Source organism: Spermophilus citellus (genome assembly GCF_964194105.1).
Source record: "Spermophilus citellus genome assembly, chromosome: 3".
Classification (NCBI taxonomy): Eukaryota; Metazoa; Chordata; class Mammalia; order Rodentia; family Sciuridae; genus Spermophilus; species Spermophilus citellus.
The window spans coordinates 144,530,914-144,552,059 of record NC_138184.1 but is presented as its reverse complement, the minus strand read 5'-3'; the positions used below and the strand labels follow the sequence as shown (position 1 = coordinate 144,552,059).

Genomic DNA, 21,146 nt, shown 5'->3' with positions numbered 1-21,146 from the left:
TATTAGCACTATAAATTAGTATTTCAGTAAGATATCATTTTGATTATAAAAATCAGTGGTAAACTCTTACTTTTTACACACAAGTTTCAAATATAAACAAATTAGAACAGAAAGCTCTAAAAACACAGACTTGGGGATTTCCTCTTTCCTTTCATGAGCACAGATAGAAGAGAATGCTAGCATGAAATATTTCATTTTCATAGTACAACTGAAATACAGCATCCTGCAGGTCAGCCTGTTTCTGTTTTATACAATGGGCCATTTTGATGGGATGTAAATCTGAAATCCCGGCGTTTCAGAAGAGATCACTTGATACTGTCATTTCAAGATTCCTATAAGGTCACAGAAAGGCACACATGGGTTTCAGAAAGGCACATTAGACCACAAATTAGATAATTGATTTTTACTAAAAAGAGAAGTAAACTTTTGTCATTATAATAAGTTAGGCTTCTAGAACCTGCCCAAAGCAAATTCAATTTCAGCTTCCTTGTACCTGGGTTAGGAATTTGGGTCTCTAAGAAAAGCATCTGAGAACAGACAGACTAAGTAAAAGATTTTCTACAACTAAAAGTTGTGAAATAATTGTTCAGATGATGGAATGAGTGAATGGACTGAGGAAATTAAGGATAACTGCTTCTTCAACTAAAACTAATTTTTTTTCTTTTGTGAATCAGGCTCCATATGGTTACCAAAAAGATTTAACCTCAAACTAATAGTAAGGAACATAATCAAACAAATCTAGAATAAGGAACATTCCATTGAACAACTAGTCTAGACTAAAAAATAATTCCATTGAACAACTAGTCTAGACTAAAAAATATCAGTATCATGAAGGATTTTTTTTAAGGGAGGGCATGGGAACTATTCTAGATTAAAGATGAAGAAACATGACAACCAAATGTAATGTATGAATTTTTATTAGATATTAGACCAAAGAAAATTGAAAAGCCCAGTTACTTGGGGGACAACTGAGAAAACTGGAACATGGGCTATATATTAGATGACACTGAGTCAATGTCAAATTACATGGGTGTGATAGTAGCCTTGGAATTATATAGGAAAATGTCTCTCTTCCCAGAAAAATATATGCTACAAGTCCCTAGGGGTGAATGGTTCAGTCAAACAGAAAATAGAAATGTGTGCATGAGGAAAATGAAGGGAGAGAAGAATATATAACCTGAAACTAAACACAGAACAAATAATTAGGTAACACAGCACTGATCCACACATAAATGTAACTCTATTATACTCAATATTTAGAAATGTTTCATGAATTCTATTTTCACTGTCTTCTAAAACGGGACAAAAGAGAAAAATTCTAACCTAAAGATCAATAGAAGTAAATAAACATCTGGACCTACGAGTCCAGATACAAAGTTAGATACTTTTTGAAACATCTGAGTCAAATTTCTAAAAACAGAATAATTATTAATTAAATTGACTACATCTCCATTTTAAAATCCAGATTTCCATGTTTCTGTCTCTAATAGCTGAGTCTGCCCTGATAATAGCTTACCAAGTGAATGACTAACCATAGCAATGGGATTTGTTTTAGGATATCTCCTGCAGCATTATGTATCGAAATCACCTAACTTCCATTTTAGAGTGGTCTTAGAAATAAAAACCACTACCACAACCAAAAAAAAAAAAAAAAGGCTAGGGATCTTTATCATAACACTATTTGACCCATATTAGTAAAAAAAGCAGGATTCACATAACATACTTCCATGCTACTGAGTTATAGCCCTTGAAAATCCATACTGCTTACTCTTATACTAAAACTGCATTGCATGTATATTGCACATGTACATTTTCAAAATACAAAAGAATCTGTTTAAATAGCAACACTTCTACAAATTAAAAACTGGGAAAAGTACAGGACCAAATTAAAACAGATGTGGCTGTTTTTCCTATGGTTTTTCATAAAACAGAAGTATCAAGAAAAAAAAAAAAACATGCTTCCCTGGCTTAATTAAAGAAGTGCAAGCAATTATGGTAAGGCCATATAGGCATTTTTCAATAAAAGAACCATCATACCCAGTAGCAGTGATGAGTAAAAAGAAGAGAAGCTAGATTTTGTATAGATTCACTCTTTCAATGAAACTCATTTGAAAAGAACTTAACCACTTGAAATTAGAAAAATCCTGGTCCACCAGTAATCAAAATTTGTCCAGATAACTAGAACTGTCTACATAAGAATTCTAGAAAAAAAATTTTAAATAATGTTTATAATAATTAGGTAGAAAGCTCCTCATACCAGTATTGTCAGATGAACAGATTTTTAGTTCCCAATTGAACATAAAACACAGGGGAAAGTGATTTATTAGGTGTTTTGTGCTTTTCAGAGCTTACACTGTAATTTATATCTTTTTCTTCTAGAGAGATTCATTCATTTATCCATACCACATAAGTCGGGGTAACTACTATGTGTTAGGTATTGTTACAGGCAGTGAGAATACAGCAGTGAATAAACCAAAACAAATTCTGGCTCTAGTAGAGCTTACATTCTCACAGAGCAGTCTTCAATTCCAATTGAATATGAGGACATACTCCTAGAAATTCTGATTTAATTGGAGAGAAGGTAAGAGTGGGGGGGGGGAATCACAGCAGAATAGAGAGACCACTGAGTTCATCCTCTGTGACAGAGGGAAGGCAGAGTACATGCAGAAACACATGGGGGCTTGCAGACTTAGTAGTAGGATCACATGGAAGTTCTTTCACCGCTGTGTGCATTCTCTTAGTGAGAGAAGGAAGATCATCAGTTGACACTGGGGAAAGGTACCAGAGGTTTAAAAACAGAAGGTGTGAAATAATTGTTCAGATGATGGAATGAGTGAATGGACTGAGGAAATTAAGGAAAACTGTCAAACAGTACTAAGGGCCCACTGAGATTAGTGATCATTAACTTAAAAGTGAAGCCATGCCAACATGGTCATCCATTTTACTCCAGCCACATTCAGCTACTCGAGGGCAAATGTAGCACAAATGAACAGTTGTATTTGACCAAGGATGGGGTCAAATTCAACAGAGGTAAAGAAGAACAAAGAAGCTAGGAATGTACGATCAGCACAATAGAAGATATAAGTACAATATGGAAGGAAGGGAGGGCAGGAGGAAGTTAGGGATAAAGAAGCTATTTCATTATTCTGCTTTAGAACTGACTCCAATAGGCACTGCCCTTAACTATGATTGCTTATCTTCCTAACATTTGAAGTCTCCTTCCTTTAAAATTACTTGATTCCTTTTCTTTTACAAAAAGATTTCCTTTTTTCCTGCCAACTTTATTAAGATTTAATTGACAAATAAGAATTTTATATATTTATGGTATATGAAGTGATGTTCTGATACACACTATAAAATGATAAATCAAAATAACACATTGCAAAATTACCATTGTTTCCTCCATAACACACACACACACACACACACACACACACACACACACACACATATCTTAGTCTTTTTCATAGTTTGGGAGAATTTAGTATTTGTAGATCTTTTAGTACTTAAAAAGACCACAACACAGAATATTATTTTTCAGATATTTTTACTTACACAGAGATTCTATTGTAAAAAGGAATCTGGAAAAAGAAGACAATTCAAATGGATTTGGCTTTTTATGCTTTCTGTGATAACAGTTAATCCTCTAGAAGAAATACAGTACTTTAGCCCTCAACTTTATTTAAAATGAAGTACATTTATTTGAGAGAAGAAATACCCATTTTCTCTTTGGATTTAATTCTTAGTATTTGAGAATAGGGGTGAAAAAATGCATTACTTTTAATTAGGACTTAAGAGTCTCTTTTGCAGAATGCTATTACTAGACCATCTCACTTGGTGAGGTAACTGTTGTTTCTTTATTTTCCTTAAAACAGTTCTGCATATTTTACAAGTCTATAATCCCTTTCTTATAACCCTAATATATAATTATAAGTGCTAAGAAGTAACAGGTTTTTTTGTTCACTCATTTGGCAGCACAAGTTTACCTGAACTGATATGAAGCTTTTTAAAAATTTTTTTGGTTTAGATATTAGGTGTCCCCCATGTGAGAGATAATGCAAGAAATCTTACAGGTGAAACAATTGGATTATGCGAACCTTAACCTAATCAGTACATTAATCCATTTGCATGGATTAACTGGGTAATAACTGTAGGCAGGTAGAGTATGGCTGGAGAAGTTAGGTCACCAGGGATATGCCTTTGGGGTATATATTTTGTCCCTGGTGAGCCAAGTTTAGTCTCTTCGCTTCTTGGTGGCCAAGTCCTAAGCTGTGTTCTTACACCACACTTTTCTGCCTAGCTATTCTTTCTCACCTCGGTTACAAAGCAATAGAAAGTCCATCTGTGGATGGAGAACTCTGAAACTGAGAGCCACAAATAAACTTTCCCTCCTCTACATTGTTCTTGTCAAGGTCTTTTGGTCACTACTGTTTTCCTTTATTTTGGTTAGTGTGAATACTCCTATTTTGCACTGCAGAAATAGTTCATGTGTTTGATTACAGGGGCTTCCTTGAACTCTGCTAGGGATGTTATATAATATAGTAAATATAAATACTATCTTTCTATAATCCTGAAATAAAACTCATGGGGCCTCAGGTAAGGAATTATACACCTATGGGAAATATTTTTTTTCTTCTCCTATTTTATGAACAGAAACTCAAACTTCCATCTTATTTTTAGAATTATTATAATTTGCTTCCAATTGTTAAATGCTTATGCTATACCAGACACTGGGTTTTATATGCATTATTTTAATTTAACTGAACACTAGGGAATGAGTTTTTAAAGCCAAGATAACCTTAAAGACATAAACTTTAATCTAGGCTATTCTCACCTCAAAATCCATTTGGTCTTCCATAGTGAGGAGCTGGGAGCTGTAATTTGAATTCATCAAATGGTTTTTTTATTTCTCTTTTGTTGAAGATAGCATCTTATATAGGTAAAATGCACAAAACTTATAGTAACCCAGATTTAGTTTTAAATTAGTTCCACCTCCACAAATGACTAGGAGAAGTTCCTCAGCCTCTTTATGAGAACATTTCTACCTCAGTAAAATGGAAATAACATTAGATTTTAATTCACAGAGTAGTTATGAGGATTAATGAAATAATGTCAGCAAAGCACCAAGTAATTTTATAAAAGTATCTGGCCTAGGACTTATTATATAACTGCAGGTCATTAAATTTAGTTTCCCTTAACTATTTTTACCAAAATGCAATCATATAATGACATTTACTTTCTATATTATAGTTATTATTCCATAAAACTTTTTCTTCACAGAAATAAGATAATATTTACATACGCTCCTTTTATTGTCAAAGAAGCTTTATTAGCCACTAAATGTCACAGATACACTGATGTCATACAGAATTTTAGAGCTGAGAGAGATGTTAGAGGGAAGTAAATACTATATACAGCTATTACAAGCCAGGTGCATTATTTCACTTAATCCTTTCAATGAATTGATGAAAGAGGAGTTGTTGTCCTGGTTTTTAAAATAATAAGAAGAAAAAACTACAGGCTAAACAACTTGGCCAGTGTCACAAAATGAGTACAGAAAAAGATGTCTTCATCAAAAGCCAAAAGGAAATAATATCTCATGATGCAGCCTAATATTCTTTCAATCCTTCTTTTTTTTTTTTTTTTAATATTTATTTATTTATTAGTTCTCGGCGGACACAACATCTTTGTTTGTATGTGGTGCTGAGGATCGAACCCGGGCCGCACGCATGCCAGGCAAAGGATTTTCTACTTTCCTTCTTCAGAGAAAATGGCTTAATACCCTAGTATTACAGAACAACATTACAATAACTATATAGTATTTTATAATAATTTTTAACAAAATATAAAATTATTGTCTTATAACCTCTTTTTACAACTTAACAAAATACTATAAAATCTTTTCATGTCAAATATTTATCTACAGTATTTTGATTCATATGTAATTTAATCAATTCCCTCATTGAAACATGTAGGTTATTTCCAAGTCTCATCAATATTTTAAACCTTAAAGTTTTTGGTCTTAGGACCCCTTTATACTCTAAAGTGTCATTGAGAACTCCAGCACTGTGTTGCCTACTGGTATTTACTATATCAAAAATTAATTAATTTGTGCCAGTTGCACGCCTATAATCCCCGAAGCTCAGGAGACTGACAGAGGATGATCATAATTTCAAAGCCAGACTCAGCAACTTAGTGAGACCCTGTCTCAAAATTAAAAAATTAAAAGAAAGAGCTGGGGATGTGGCTCAGTAGTTTAGCATGCATGGGTTCAATTTCTGGTAGGTAGGAAGGAAGGAAGGAAGGAAGGAAGGAAGGAAGGAAGGAAGGAAAGGGGAGGGGAGGGGAGGGGAGGGGAGGGGAGAAAGAGAGAAAGAAAGAGAAAGAGAATAGAGAGAGAAAAAGAGAGAGAGAAACAGAAAGAAAGAGAGAAAGAAAGAAAAAGAGAGAGAGAGAAAGAGAAAGAGAGAGAAAGAAAGACAACAATTTTTTAAAAATGTTTATATATTGATTCATTTAAAAATATAATAATCAACCCATTATATGTTATATACTTTTATAGCAAACATTTTTTTTAATTACAGTAGTATTATTAAACTCAAGTCTTTGTGTAAACAAGGCAAGCCTCCACCACTAAGGTACATATCCAGCCTTATTTTACATTTTTTATATAATATTTAAAATTTACCAAAGGAGATAGGGCAAAGGGGTGGGAGCAGAAGGGAGGGGACATGAGAGTAGAAAAGATGGTGGAATGAGATGGACGTCATTACCCTAAGTACATATATGAAGACACGAATGATGTGAATATACTTTGTGTACAACCAGAGATATGAAAAATTGTGCTCTATATATGTAATATGAACTGTAATGCATTCTGCTGTCACATATAACAAATTAGAATTTAAAATAAAATTACCAAAGGAAAAAAAATTAAAAGAGTAGCACTATTTTACAACTGTGAATCTTTGGTTCTGGCTTAAAAGAAGGCAGCTAGATTTTCATAATGGATTAAATGCAGAAACAGATATAGATGGTTTTGGTTAAGGTAGATAAGGAAAGGCTGGCCTCATACAGACAATGTAGTTAGAAGATAGTAGGAGTATTTTAATAACCTTTTCAGATAATATTGGATATTCTTTTTTGATAATGACCCAAACATGACAAATGATTTCTCAAAGACTATCTCTAATATGGAATCTGAAATTGTTACCAACAAATTTTTATATGGTTGTTAAAATCTTATTTTGTACTTTGTGTCTTTCATGAAAACATAATTAATAACATTATATAATGGTCAGTGAGTTACACAGATATTCCAAATTCCCAATATATAATATAAAAAATCCACACTATTTAATAGGAACACCAATTTAATCATAAGCATCTTTAAGTAGTAGAAAGCTATTAAGCTCATATAGTTAAGTACAAGTATTCCAAAGGTCTAATTTTTACTTGAAGGATCCAGATTTATTGTTGGCAACAAATACTTTCAAGTGGTTTTCCTTGCAATAAAAGCCAAACTTTGTTCTTTTTCTACAAAATGTCTTGTCATTTTTTCAAATAAAAATGATATTCCACAAAACTGACAGTTTAGCTGGTAACTCATAAATATAAATATACATAAATATATAAGTATTTTTATTCAACAACCATGGAACCAATTATGAACTCTTCATTTCATCAAATAGAATACTAAAAAGAGAAACACTCAAAAACCAAGATTTAATAAATGGATAATTTTTATTACTTCTTCAAGAACGTTAAGTGAAACTGTATGTGTGGCTGTTAAAAACACAACCTTGCCATCTTGATTTATGATAAGAAATAGCAGTTCTACCCACTATTCCTTCTGCACCACCAATACTACTATATGATTAGAAAAATAATATTGACCTCAAAGCCCCCCTTCAGGTCCATAAATGGCACATTAAGAACCAATGTTCTGAGGCTGGAGTTGTGGCTCAGTGGTAAAGCACTCGCCTGGCATATGTGAAGAACTGGGTTCAATCCTCAGCACCACATAAAAATGAATAAAATAAAGGTACTGTGTCCATCTACAACTAAAAAAATATTTTTTAAAAAAGAACCAATGTTATACAATGTTCTACAATGTCTACAAGGCTATACATTTCCCCTATCTTTGCTGAGAACAGATTTTTCTCTTTGCCAATTTGAGGATTAAAAATGGTAACTCTCAGGGACTTCGAGTTGCTGCTGCACAGCTTTCTACCTTGCCGGACTGCCCCTAGTCAACTTCTGCGAGACTGACCTAGAGACCGCATCCTGCAAGTCATAAGTGGAACTATTTGTAAGCAGACTGGGTCCACTGAAATCTGCCTATGAATATAATAGGATCACTAGGCAATGCTGAGCTGACGTGGATCTGGGGCGAACAATCTGGGCCTCTCAGAACACACACTGAGCCCGGATCGGCTGAATTCAAGCTCCCGTTCGCCTGCTTCCCGCAGACAAACAGCTGTGACTCAGCATTAATCCATCCGACTGAAACAACTGGTCAGCCCTTCTCATCCTACGGAGGTAAATGCCTACCCAGCCTTCATAAGTAGTGGCCACAGGTTTGAAACAGGGCTTGGGAGAGACAGTAAGGACCCACCCATTGCATTGGTCGCCCGGCAAAGGGAAACGAACTGTCGCCATTTGCAAGAGACACCACTATGGCAGAGAACTGACGTCATCAGACTGCGGCGGAGGAGATAACTTCATTGAAACCTGCGGCTACAGGTGTGTAATTCCCTAGCCTTCCCTCTCCACACATGGGGGAAACCTTAAGGGCCCCTCCCAGCTCTCCCGTGAGTGCGACAGCCAGCCCGAGGGAATCAGAGGTGGTTCGGGACCCGCGGCGCGGAACTACCGCTCCCACCAGGGCTGACTGCTGAGGTCTCTTGCACCAGCTACCGGGGGAGTGGCTACCGGAGGGCAAGTAAAATTCGCTGAGGATTCTCAGCCCCAAACTCTACAAACTTAGGGTCTGAGGGAATGGCAAACAGGGAGAGTGTGCCCAGTCGTTCATGAAAACAGGGCTCCCGGGAGCAGCAGACCTGGCGTGTAGCCAGTATTGTGATGAGCGGCACCCGTGAGAGGGGCCTGGATAGAGGAAAAGTGGGAAGTGACTAGACACAAGAGGAGGCCCTAGACACTCAGGATTGGAGACTCGCCCAGTCTGGGAGGAGCTGCTGCACAGTGATTGGTTCCCGCATATTGACAGGAGAAACTTGGCCTAGTGGGCACAGCGCCACCTACTGGAAGAGAAGTTAATCAAACTCTATGACTGCATTTATTAGTTTTTTTTTTCTTTTTTTCTATTCTCTTTTTTTTTTGATTTGGGATTTTCTTTCATTTTCATTTTTCTTTCTTATTGTTTTTTTATTTATTTTTACAATTTTTTAATTTTTTTTTTCTTCTAATTTTAATTTTAATTTTTTTATTATTATTTTTTTTAATTTTTTTTCTTTTTTTATTTCCTATTTTTTTCTTCTTTTGTCTTTTCATTTTTCTTATCCCCCCTTCCTTGAATTCTACCTGCTTACTCTCATTCTCTTTAGTGACTTCTTCCCTTCCCTTCTAATACCTTTCCTCCCAAGCATCTAATAAATTTATAGGAGTAAACAGTAACTCAGCAGTCAAACAGAACAAGAAGTAACATGAGCAGCTTCAAAAAGCAAGGAAGAAAAGGAGTACAAACAATGCAGGACAGCCTAAATATTCAGGAGGACCTAGAGTCATCAGAAAAATGGTCATATAAAGAACTCAAGGAATACCGTAGACAGATGGAATGGAACCTTAAAGAGGATACAAGACAGCAAATTCAAGCAGCGAAAGAACACATTGAGAATGAATTACATAAACAGATAAAAAAAGAAGTTAAGCATCTTTATCAGGAGATAGAGATTATAAAAAATAATCAAACAATAATTCTAGAAATGAAGGAAACGATAAACCAAATTAAAAACTCAATTGAGAGTATCACTAACAGAGTGGAGCAAGTAGAAGCCAGAACGTCAGATAATGAAGACAAAATATATCATCTTGAAAAGAGTCTAGCCAACTCAGAAAGGCTGGTAAAAAATCAGGAGAAAAACATCCAAGAGTTATGGGATAACATAAAAAAACCAAACTTATGAGTCATCGGGATAGAAGAAGGTACAGAGATTCAAACCAAGGGAATGAGTAACCTGCTGAATGAAATAATTACAGAAAACTTTCCAGAAATAAAAAAGGAAACAGATATACAAATTGAAGATGCATACAGGACACCGAGCACACAAAATCACAGTAGACCAACGCCAAGACACATTGTTATGAAGATATCCAATATACAGAACAAAGAGAAAATATTAAAAGCTACAAGAGAAAGGAGACAGATTACATTCAGGGGTAAACCAATAAGGTTAACAACAGATTTTTCATCACAGACACTGAAAGCAAGAAGGTCATGGAACAATGTATTTCAAACACTGAAAGACAATGGATGCCAACCAAGAATTCTGTATCCAGCAAAATTAAGCTTCAGGTATGACAACGAACTAAAAATCTTTCATGATAAACAAAAGTTAAAAGAATTTGCAGCCAGAAAACCAGCATTGCAAAGCATTTTGAGCAAAACACTACACGAGGAAGAAATGAAAAACAATAACCAAAACCATCAGTGGGAAGTGCCTCAGTAAAGACAGAGGGCGAGGGGAAAGATAATCATGGAGAAACAAACTAAATTTTTTAAAAAAAGGATAAACAATCAAACATGGATGGAAGTACAAACCATATATCAATAGTAACTCTGAATGTTAATAGCTTAAACTCTCCAATAAAGCGACATAGGCTGGTATCATGGATTAAAAAAACAAATCCAACAATATGCTGCCTCCAGAAGACACATCTGATTGGAAAAGACATACACAGGCTGAAGGTGAAAGGATGGGAAAAAATATACCACGCACACGGTCCTCGTAAGCAAGCAGGGGTGGCCATCATCATATCGAATAAAATCGACTTCAAGACTAAGTTAATCAAAAGGGATAAAGAAGGTCATTATATACTGTTAAAAGGAACCATTCACCAACAAGACATAACAATTATCAATATTTATGCAACAAATAATGGTGCTGCGACATTCATAAAACAAATTCTCCTCAAGTTCAAGAATCAAATAGACCACAACACAATAATTATGGGTGACTTCAACACACCTCTCTCACCATTGGACAGATCCTTCAAACAAAAGTTGAATAAAGAAACTATAGAACTCAGTATCACAATCAATAACCTAGACTTAACTGACATATATAGAATATATCAACCACCATCAAATGGATATACTTTTTTCTCAGCAGCACATGGATCCTTCTCAAAAATAGACCATATATTATGCCATAGGGCAACCCTCAGTAAATATAAAGGGGTGGAGATAATACCATGCATTTTATTTGATCATAATGGAATGAAACTGGAAATCAATGATAAAAGAAGGAAGGAAAAATCCTACATCACATGGAAAATGAATAATATGTTACTGAATGATCAATGGGTTACAGAAGACATAAAGGAGGAAATCAAAAAATTCTTAGAGATAAATGAAAATACAGACACAACATATCGGAATCTATGGGACACAAAGAAAGCAGTTTTAAGAGGAAAATTCATCGCCTGGTGGTCATTCCTCAAAAAAAGAAAAAACCAACAAATAAATGAGCTCACACTTCATCTCAAAGCCCTAGAAAAGGAAGAGCAAAACAACAGCAAATGTAGCAGAAGGCAAGAAATAATTAAAATCAGAGCGGAAATCAATGAAATGGAAACAAAAGAATCTATTGAAAAAATTAACAAAACTAAAAGTTGGTTCTTCGAAAAAAAAATAAGATCGACAGACCTTTAGCCATGCTAACGAAGAGAAGAGAGAGAACTCAAATCACTAACATACGGGATGAAAAAGGCAATATCACAACAGATGCTACAGAAATACAGAAGACAATTAGAAATTATTTTGAAAACCTATATTCCAATAAAATAGAAGATAGTGAAGACATCGATAAATTTCTTAAGTCATATGATTTACCCAGACTGAGTCAGGAGGATACACACAATTTGAACAGACCAATATCAATGGATGAAATTGAAGAAGCCATCAAAAGACTACCAACCAAGAAAAGCCCAGGACTGGATGGGTATACAGTGGAGTTTTACAAAACCTTTAAAGAAGAATTAATACCAATACTTTTCAAGTTATTTCAGGAAATAGAAAAAGAGGGAGCTTTTCCAAATTCATTCTATGAGGCCAACATCACCCTGATTCCGAAACCAGACAAAGACACCTCAAAGAAAGGAAACTACAGACCAATATCTCTAATGAACCTAGATGCAAAAATCCTCAATAAAATTCTGGCGAATCAAATACAAAAACACATCAAAAAAATTGTGCACCATGATCAGGTAGGATTCATCCCTGGGATGCAAGGATGGTTCAATATACGGAAATCAATAAATGTTATTCACCACATCAATAGACTTAAAGATAAGAACCATATGATCATCTCAATAGATGCAGAGAAAGCATTTGACAAAGTACAGCATCCCTTTATGTTCAAAACATTAGAAAAATTAGGGATAACAGGAACTTACCTTGACATTGTAAAAGCTATCTATGCTAAGCCTCAGGCTAGCATCATTCTGAATGGACAAAAGTTGAAGGCATTCCCTCTAAAATCCAGAACAAGACAGGGATGCCCTCTATCACCACTTCTATTCAATATAGTTCTCGAAACACTGGCCAGAGCAATTAGACAGACGAAAGAAATTAAAGGCATAAAAATTGGAAAAGAAGAACTTAAATTATCACTATTTGCAGATGACATGATTCCATACCTAGAAGACCCAAAAGGGTCTACAAAGAAACTACTAGAACTAATAAATGAATTCAGCAAAGTGGCAGGATATAAAATCAACACGCATAAATCAAAGGCATTTCTGTATATCAGCAACAAAACTTCTGAAACGGAAATGAGGAAAAACACTCCATTCACAATATCCTCAAAAAAATAAAATACTTGGGAATCAACCTAACAAAAGAGGTGAAAGATTTATACAATGAAAACTACAGAACCCGGAGATTCCTGGGAAAGCTGGGAATGGAACCACCATTTGACCCAGCTATTGCCCTACTCAGACTATTTCCTGAAGACCTTAAAAGAGCACACTACAGGGATACTGCCACATCGATGTTCATAGCAGCACAATTCACAATTGCTAGACTGTGGAATCAACCCAGATGCCCTTCAATAGATGAATGGATAAAAAAAAATGTGGCATTTATATACCATGGAGTATTACGCAGCACTAAAAAATGACAAAATCACGGAATTTGCAGGGAAATGGATGATACTAGAGCAGATTATGCTTAGTGAAGCTAGCCAATCCCTAAAAAACAAATACCAAATGTCTTCTTTGATATAATGAGAGCAACTAAGAGCAGAACAGTGAGGCTGAGCAGGAAGAAAAGATTAGCATTAAACAGAGACATGAGGCGGGAGGGAAAGGGAGAAAAAAAAAGGGAAATCACATGGAAATGGAGGGAGACCCTCATTGTTATACAAAATTATATATAAGAGTTTACGAGGGGAATGGGATAACAAACATGGAGGGAAATGAATTTCAATAGATGGGGTAGAGAGAGAAGATGGGAGGGAAGGGGAGGGGGGATATTAGAGGATAGTAAAGGTAGCAGAATACAACAGTCACTAATATGGCAGTATGTAAAAATGTGATGTGTAGCAGATGTGATTCTGCAATCTGTATTTGGGGTAAAAATGGGAGTTCATAACCCAATTGATTCTAATCTATGAAATATGATTTGTCATGAGCTTTGTAATGTTGTGAACACCCAATAAAAAAAAAAAAGAAAAAAAAAAAACTACAGAACCCTAAAGAGAGAAGTAGAAGAAGATCTTAGAAGATGGAAAAATATACCCTGTTCATGGATAGGCAGAACTAACATCATCAAAATGGCGATATTACCAAAAGTTCTCTATAGGTTTAAGGCAATACCAATCAAAATCCCAACGGCATTTCTTGTAGAAAGAGATAAAGCAATCATGAAATTCATATGGAAAAATAAAAGACCCAGAATAGCAAAAGCAATTCTAAGCAGGAAGTATGAATCAGGCGGTATAGCGATACCAGATTTCAAACTGTATTACAGAGCAATAGTGACAAAAACAGCATGGTACTGGTACCAAAACAGGCGGGTGGACCAATGGTATAGAATAGAGGACACAGAGACTAATCCACAAAGTTACAACTATCTTATATTTGATAAATGGACTAAAAGCATGCAATGGAGGAAGGATAGCATCTTCAACAAATGGTGTTGGGAAAACTGGAAATCCATATGCAACAAAATGAAACTGAATCCCTTTCTCTCGCCATGCACAAAAGTTAACTCAAAATGGATCAAGGAGCTTGATATCAAATCAGAGACTCTGCGTCTGATAGAAGAAAAAGTTGGCTCCGATCTACATATTGTGGGGTCGGGCTCCAAATTCCTTAATAGGACACCCATAGCACAAGAGTTAATAAACAAGAATCAACAAATGGGACTTACTTAAACTAAAAAGTTTTTTCTCAGCAAGAGAAAGAATAAGAGAGGTAAATAGGGAGCCTACATCCTGGGAACAAATTTTTACTCCTCACACTTCAGATAGAGCCCTAATATCCAGAGTATACAAAGAACTCAAAAAAATTAGACAATAAGATAACAAATAACCCAATCAACAAATGGGCCAAGGACCTGAACAGACACTTCTCAGAGGAGGACATACAATCAATCAACAAGTACATGAAAAAATGCTCACCATCTCTAGCAGTCAGAGAAATGCAAATCAAAACCACCCTAAGATACCATCTCACTCCAGGAAGATTGGCAGCCACTATGAAGTCAAACAACAAGTGCTGGCGAGGATGTGGAGAAAAGGGTACACTTGTACATTGCTGGTGGGACTGAAAATTGGTGCAGCCAATTTGGAAAGCAGTTTGGAGATTCCTGGGAAAGCTGGGAATGGAACCACCATTTGACCCTGCTATTGCCCTTCTCGGACTATTCCCTGAAGACCTTAAAAGAGCATGCTACAGGGATACTGCCACATCGATGTTCATAGCAGCACAATTCACAATAGCTAGACTGTGGAACCAACCCAGATGCCCTTCAATAGATGAATGGATTTAAAAAATGTGGCACCTATACACAATGGAGTACTATGCAGCAATAAAAAATGACAAAATCATAGAATTTGCAGGGAAATGGATAGCACTAGAGCAGATTATGCTTAGTGAAGCTAGCCAATCCCTAAAAAACAAATACCAAATGTCTTCTTTGATATAATGAGAGCAACTATGAACAGAGCAGGGAGGAAGAGCAAGAAGAAAAGAGTAACATTAAACAGAGACATGAGATGGTAGGGAAAGGGAGAGAAAAGGGAAATTGCATGGAAATGAAGGGAGACCCTCATTGCTATACAAAATTACATATAAGAGGTTGTGAGGGGAATGGGAAAATAAACAAGGAGAGAAATGAATTACAGTAGATGGGGTAGAGAGAGAAGATGGGAGGGGAGGGGAGGGGGGATAGTAGGGGATAGGAAAGTTAGCAGAATACAACAGTTACTAATAGGGCATTATGTAAAATTGTGGATGTGTAACCGACGTGATTCTGCAATCTGCATTTGGGGTAAAATTGGGGGTTCATAACCCACTTCAATCTAATGTATGAAATATGATATGTCAAGAGCTTTGTAATGTTGTGAACAACCAATAAAAAAAAATGGTAACTCTCTTAGACCACCCTTAACTGCCTCCAAGTCCAGGTAACCCCAGAATTAGCCAAGCAGCAATGCACATTTTCCTTCTTTGTGGCCCTCACTTCACCTTATTAAAATGGAGATATCATCTACCCTGTTTAATATCAGTAGGATGATATAAGGACTAAATAAAATATTAGAAAAAGAAAGTAAAAATAGATCCAGTGTCAATAACATGCAAAGGAAACTTTTTTTTTTTTTGGCGGTTGAACCCCCACCCCAGGGCCTGGTGCATGCGTGGCAAGAACTCTAGCAACTGAGCTGTATCCCCAGCCCTAAAGGAAACATTTTTCTTTTTCCCACTAGAATTTGATTGTACTAAAAGTGAACTTAGGGCTTATAACAGCAAAATTTTCAATTTAAAGAGATATATAAGCAGTTTTCCTCCCTTAGAAAAAAAAGTTGTATTAGCTAGATAGTTATGTGATTTTTTTAAGAGAAGAAATGTTAAGAGAGTAAATCCTCAATTTAAGAACATAGATATAAAATTTATCAACAGCAGGCTCAAAGTTAGCCTTCCTCCATGCTTACTCATCTGAGAATATGGGTATTTTAAGGCCTTACATAAATGTAATCCACCTGGACATGGGGAAGAGGAGGTAACCTGAACAAACTGACTTCACATACCACCAGTTCACTCATTTTCTCCACAGTTTATTTTTAAACATGTTGTGTTTTTTTCCTATGAATAATAAATCTGTGATAAATTATTAAATTATCACTAGTTATAAAAAACAAAAAACAAATATGCCCTTATTGCAAATACCCCAAAACAGAGGGAAAATATGAAAAGGAATACTGATTTCCATCCCAAGTGATGATTCTCATGGGCACCTGGAAGGTTGGCAACCTGGTTTCAATGTGTTAAGAAAACTACAAAAACCCAGAACAACTACAGTCTAGAGTAACTGTGGGGAGGGGGAGGATAGTCTGTCCTCTTTGTAAAAGAGGGGAACCACTCTGGGAGGTGTTAGCCTTGTGACTGAAATAGTGACCACCTCCACTTCCCTGGGACAGATTTCCTTAGCTTAACAACCCTCACTGGTGACTTGTGACATTCTCCTGCAGGTCCCTGCAGGTCCAGTACCCTGACAGGCCATTATGAAAGGCTCTCTAACAGGGCCACTGGCTGTCAGAAGCCACCAGCTGGCCTGCCACAGCCCTGCAGTCGCCAGGGTCCAGCTGCCAGTCTGGGCGGTGCTGCCCATGCTGAGCAACGTGCCACCCAGCTGCTGCGTGGTCATGTCCATCTGGAGCTCTCTAGCTAGACAAATCTCTGTGCCTGTCAGATCTCTTCAGCAAGCCTTGTTATGCAAATTCAATCACTGGAGTGTGCCCTAGTACTGCTGGCTAACTGCTCCTAGAACCCATCTCAAGCTGACAGTCAGTTCACAGTTTATGCTCACCAAAAAGTACCTCATTTATTCTTGCTTTGCCATTCCCTTGTATCATTAAAACTGAACAGCTAAAGTCCACGGTGTTCTAACCTCTCTGCAGTGGGCTCCTGTTCTCCACAAGAGCTCAGCGGAAAATTAATTACAAAAGAAACCCTTCTAATCAGACAGGAAGCGGTGTTAAAGCTGCAGATTCCCTACATTGACAGAAATGATTTTACTACCAGAAATAGAAAATTTAAATCTTAACGACTGAAAAGAAAATTGGTATAACAAGTTATATTAAAACAAAAAATGAATTATTAGGAGACAAATGCTGTAATAGTATTTTACTAACACTAGTTTTATATGAAAAAGCAATAGGTGACAAGAAATTTCGTTAGGTAATAAGGTTCATGTGGATGTCTCACTGCCATGTCTCAATTCCCTACAACTCTTCCCAGCCACACCCAGTCATGCACTCCTCACACTGCCTGCACCTCCCCACTACCCCTACAATTAGGAAGCTTCCTTCTCTGTCAATGCTCATTTTAACCAACCAGTAATTTAAATATTATTTGGGAAATAAGTATTCAAAGGCATTTAACTGTTTCCAATCTACTCAAAAGACAACTGAGAAAAGATTCTACCAAGGTAAAGCTATAATTTAAAGATTCTCATCAGAGAAATATTAGCTAAAAGCCAGACATTTTAATAACTGAGAAGGTAAAAGCAAAAGATGAGGGTTATCAGTAGTTGCTTTTCCAAGCTATCAATTTTCATGATCTGAGTACAACAGTTTAGGAGGGAAAGGGTCTAAATAAATATCTGGTTAATTATTCAGTGATATACATAGCAAGAGAAATTTAGCTAAAATAGTTATTGCAGAGAAACATAATAGTATCTGGACCCCAGTCCAGATAAGGAAAGTTTCTATATAGGAATGTACAGAATCTTTACTCTGAAAGTAACAATTCACTGTTGGTTATAAAACTGAAAGAAGGGGCTGGGGATGTGGCTCAAGCGGTGGCGCGCTCGCCTGGCATGCATGCGGCCCGGGTTCGATCCTCAGCACCACATACCAACAAAGATGTTGTGTCCGCCGAGAACTAAAAAATAAATATTAAAAATTCTCTCTCTCTCTCCTCTCTCACTCTCTCTTTAAAAAAAAAACTGAAAGAATAAAAAGTTTGCTGGCCAGGAACAAGCCAAATGTAAACATTATTTCAGGTTTAAAGCCTGTGGACAAGGGAGAGTTGTTGGGGGGTTTTTATTTGTTTTGCTTCATTTTCTAAGGGAACCTGGAAGACAAGTAAGGAAAGAGGCCATGATAAACACAAGACAAGAAATTTGGATAAATCAGAACACAGTACTTTAAAATATATCATGAAGCCATTCATTTATTCTGCTGAAACAATTTTACTAATGCACAATTCAACAATTTTGCTTCTAGAAATTAGTAAAAATTCCCCAATTTTATCCAAGGAATCAACATTAAAAGCATAAGAGGTTATATTCACTATTTTTATTGTTTTATCCTGCTCTTGATCAAATGGGAAAAGAGCAAAGTGCCTATATACTTGGACTTAAATTGCTAAAGCAAACTATCTAACAACCACTTTTCAATCAAGTCTCTTTTAACTTTTCAGAGACCAAAACTTAAAAAAAAAATTACACAAGTTAAAGTTGAAATTAAAAATAAATTATTTCACTCAAGTATGTAGAAGTGTAAATATATTCAGGAATCATTTACATTATAGAAACAAATAACTATCCAGAGTACTGACATTTTTTAAAATGTGGGAATGACAATATTAAGTAATAGAGGTATACTGAAAATGTGTATTTTTATCTAATGAACTGGATTTATCAGTATATTATATGTATACTTACCAATTCAGGTTAACAAAAAAGCAAAGTATATTTCTGTAAGAGTTAAAAATCACTAACATGCTTACACTTTGATTAGGGGTTCCCTTCCACAAGGGAACTCAGATCTGTCTTCAGATTCTTAATAGAAGTACTCTTTTCAGTAAACTAAATTCACTTCTGTACTATAATTAAATACTTTAATTCCATTCACTAATCAGAATTGAATTTCTGTGTAAATATGTCCACTTAACAAAGCAAAAATAGCAGTCTCCTAATTTTCAAAACTGTTTTAATTTCTATGATAAATAAAACCTTTCCCTACAGCTCTTTGTATATAAAGTGAAAAATCAGTAACTAACGCAACTCATCCTGAAACTACTCTGCTCAAATTCTTACTGACTACCTAAGAACTTCACTCTTTTTCCTTTAATAATCCCCAAAGTGATTTTAATTAACACTACTAAGCATATATTATGGATCAGGCATGTTTTTTCATTTCTTTTCTTTTGGTACAGTGGGGGGGGGGGGGAATAGAACCCAGCAGCACTTTGCCACTGAGCTACATCCCTTTTTATTTTTATTTTGAGGCAGGGTCTCACTAAGTTGCTTAGGCTGGCCTCAAACTTATAATCCTACTGCCTCAGTCTCTAGAGACACTGGAATTACAGTGTCATGCACCACCATGTCCAGCTTCAGGCACCTTTTTCTAAGAGCAACTCTTAGAGCATCTTTTTCTAAGAGTAACTCTTATAATGTCCATTTTACAGATAAGGAAACTGACGTATAGAGATAATAAACAACTTCCTCAAGGTCATAGATCTAATCTATAGCAGAAAATTTGATTATAATTCCCTCTGTCACAAATATAGAAACTAAGAGAAAACCAGAAATCAACTATTTGGTGTAAAACGATCAGTAAACATGCAATCTAGAAAACTACTTTATATGCATGACTGCATATAAAGTGACAGTCATGTTCTCTGAGCAATTTTCTTTCTAGTAAGGATTCTATGACTCACTTCTGGAAATGTGTGAACATGCCCAAGTCATACAACTAGTAAGCAATCTAAACTTGAGTCCTGAACCCAAATCCTATGACACTCCAAGCTGCTTTTTCTCAAAGCTCTAGAAGTCCTGTTTTGTGGACCAGAATTGGAGTTCTCTCCTTGGAAGTAAATTAGGAATTTGGTGAGGACCTGAGACCCCTTGGCTTACTCAGAAAATCACCAAACCCATTGTAAGTTCTGACTACCTCAAGCTAATAACACAGGCAACTTTATTAATACATGCACAATGGAAAGCATTTACAAAGATGGTGTCTAAAAACATTTAACTAAATCTGTTCTCTTGAAATTTAGTACAATTTACTTGTCAATCTAAGTGAAAAAAAGACTTTTTAAAATTGGTGATGTGAGCTTCTAAAAGCTTTAAATATTTGCCATGTTAATTACTCATGCTAGTCTTTTCTTCCACCCAATCAACATAACTGCTTTTCTGAACACAGTAATTCTGGAAGAACCTACATGGTGGATGTTTTGTCAATTTGGCCAATCTTATTTCTTGCCACTTAAAAATCAGAAATGCCAAATCCAGAAGTAGCAAACTTCCATATTCCAGCAAATCATGTGCTATTTCATGTTTCTGTGTCTTTGTACATGGTATATCCTCTTTGTCTAAAAACAACTTCTCTCTTCCCCACTTGACAAATTTCTGTTAATCTTTTAAATTGCAATTCAGACCTCTTCTATGATGGTCCCAAACAGATCAATAACTTCATTTTGCATGTTCTTATACATTTATTATAATGTGTTGTTTTATGAAAATGCATCTGCCCCATCTAATACATCTTAAGGCCCTCAAGAGTCTATTCATCTCTTTTCCAATTACTCAACAGAATACAAACTGAATAGGAGGTGCTTGGTTTGGATATGGTTTGACTGTGTCCCCCAAAGGTTCATGTGTTGAAACTTAATCCCCATTGTGAGATATTAAAAAGGTAGAAACTGAATCAAACTATAGTATTTAGAGGTAGAAC

The 21,146-nt window shown here is 35.8% G+C and overlaps 2 protein-coding genes across 2 annotated transcripts in view; both read right to left on the bottom strand.

Annotated features, from left to right (window-relative positions):
* LOC308645254 (glycine cleavage system H protein, mitochondrial-like) overlaps window positions 1-17,110 on the bottom strand; it is a gene marked incomplete at its 5' end in the record, with an annotated part of 35,126 nt that extends 18,016 nt beyond the window's left edge. The window contains one exon of the mRNA XM_081287311.1: window positions 16,909-17,110. Within this exon, the coding sequence (XP_081143437.1) occupies window positions 16,909-17,110 (202 nt within the window). The remainder of the gene's footprint in view (window positions 1-16,908) is intronic.
* The window catches only part of HIBADH (3-hydroxyisobutyrate dehydrogenase), a 117,996-nt gene that overhangs the window by 47,125 nt on the left and 49,725 nt on the right, over window positions 1-21,146 (bottom strand). The window lies entirely within an intron of this gene.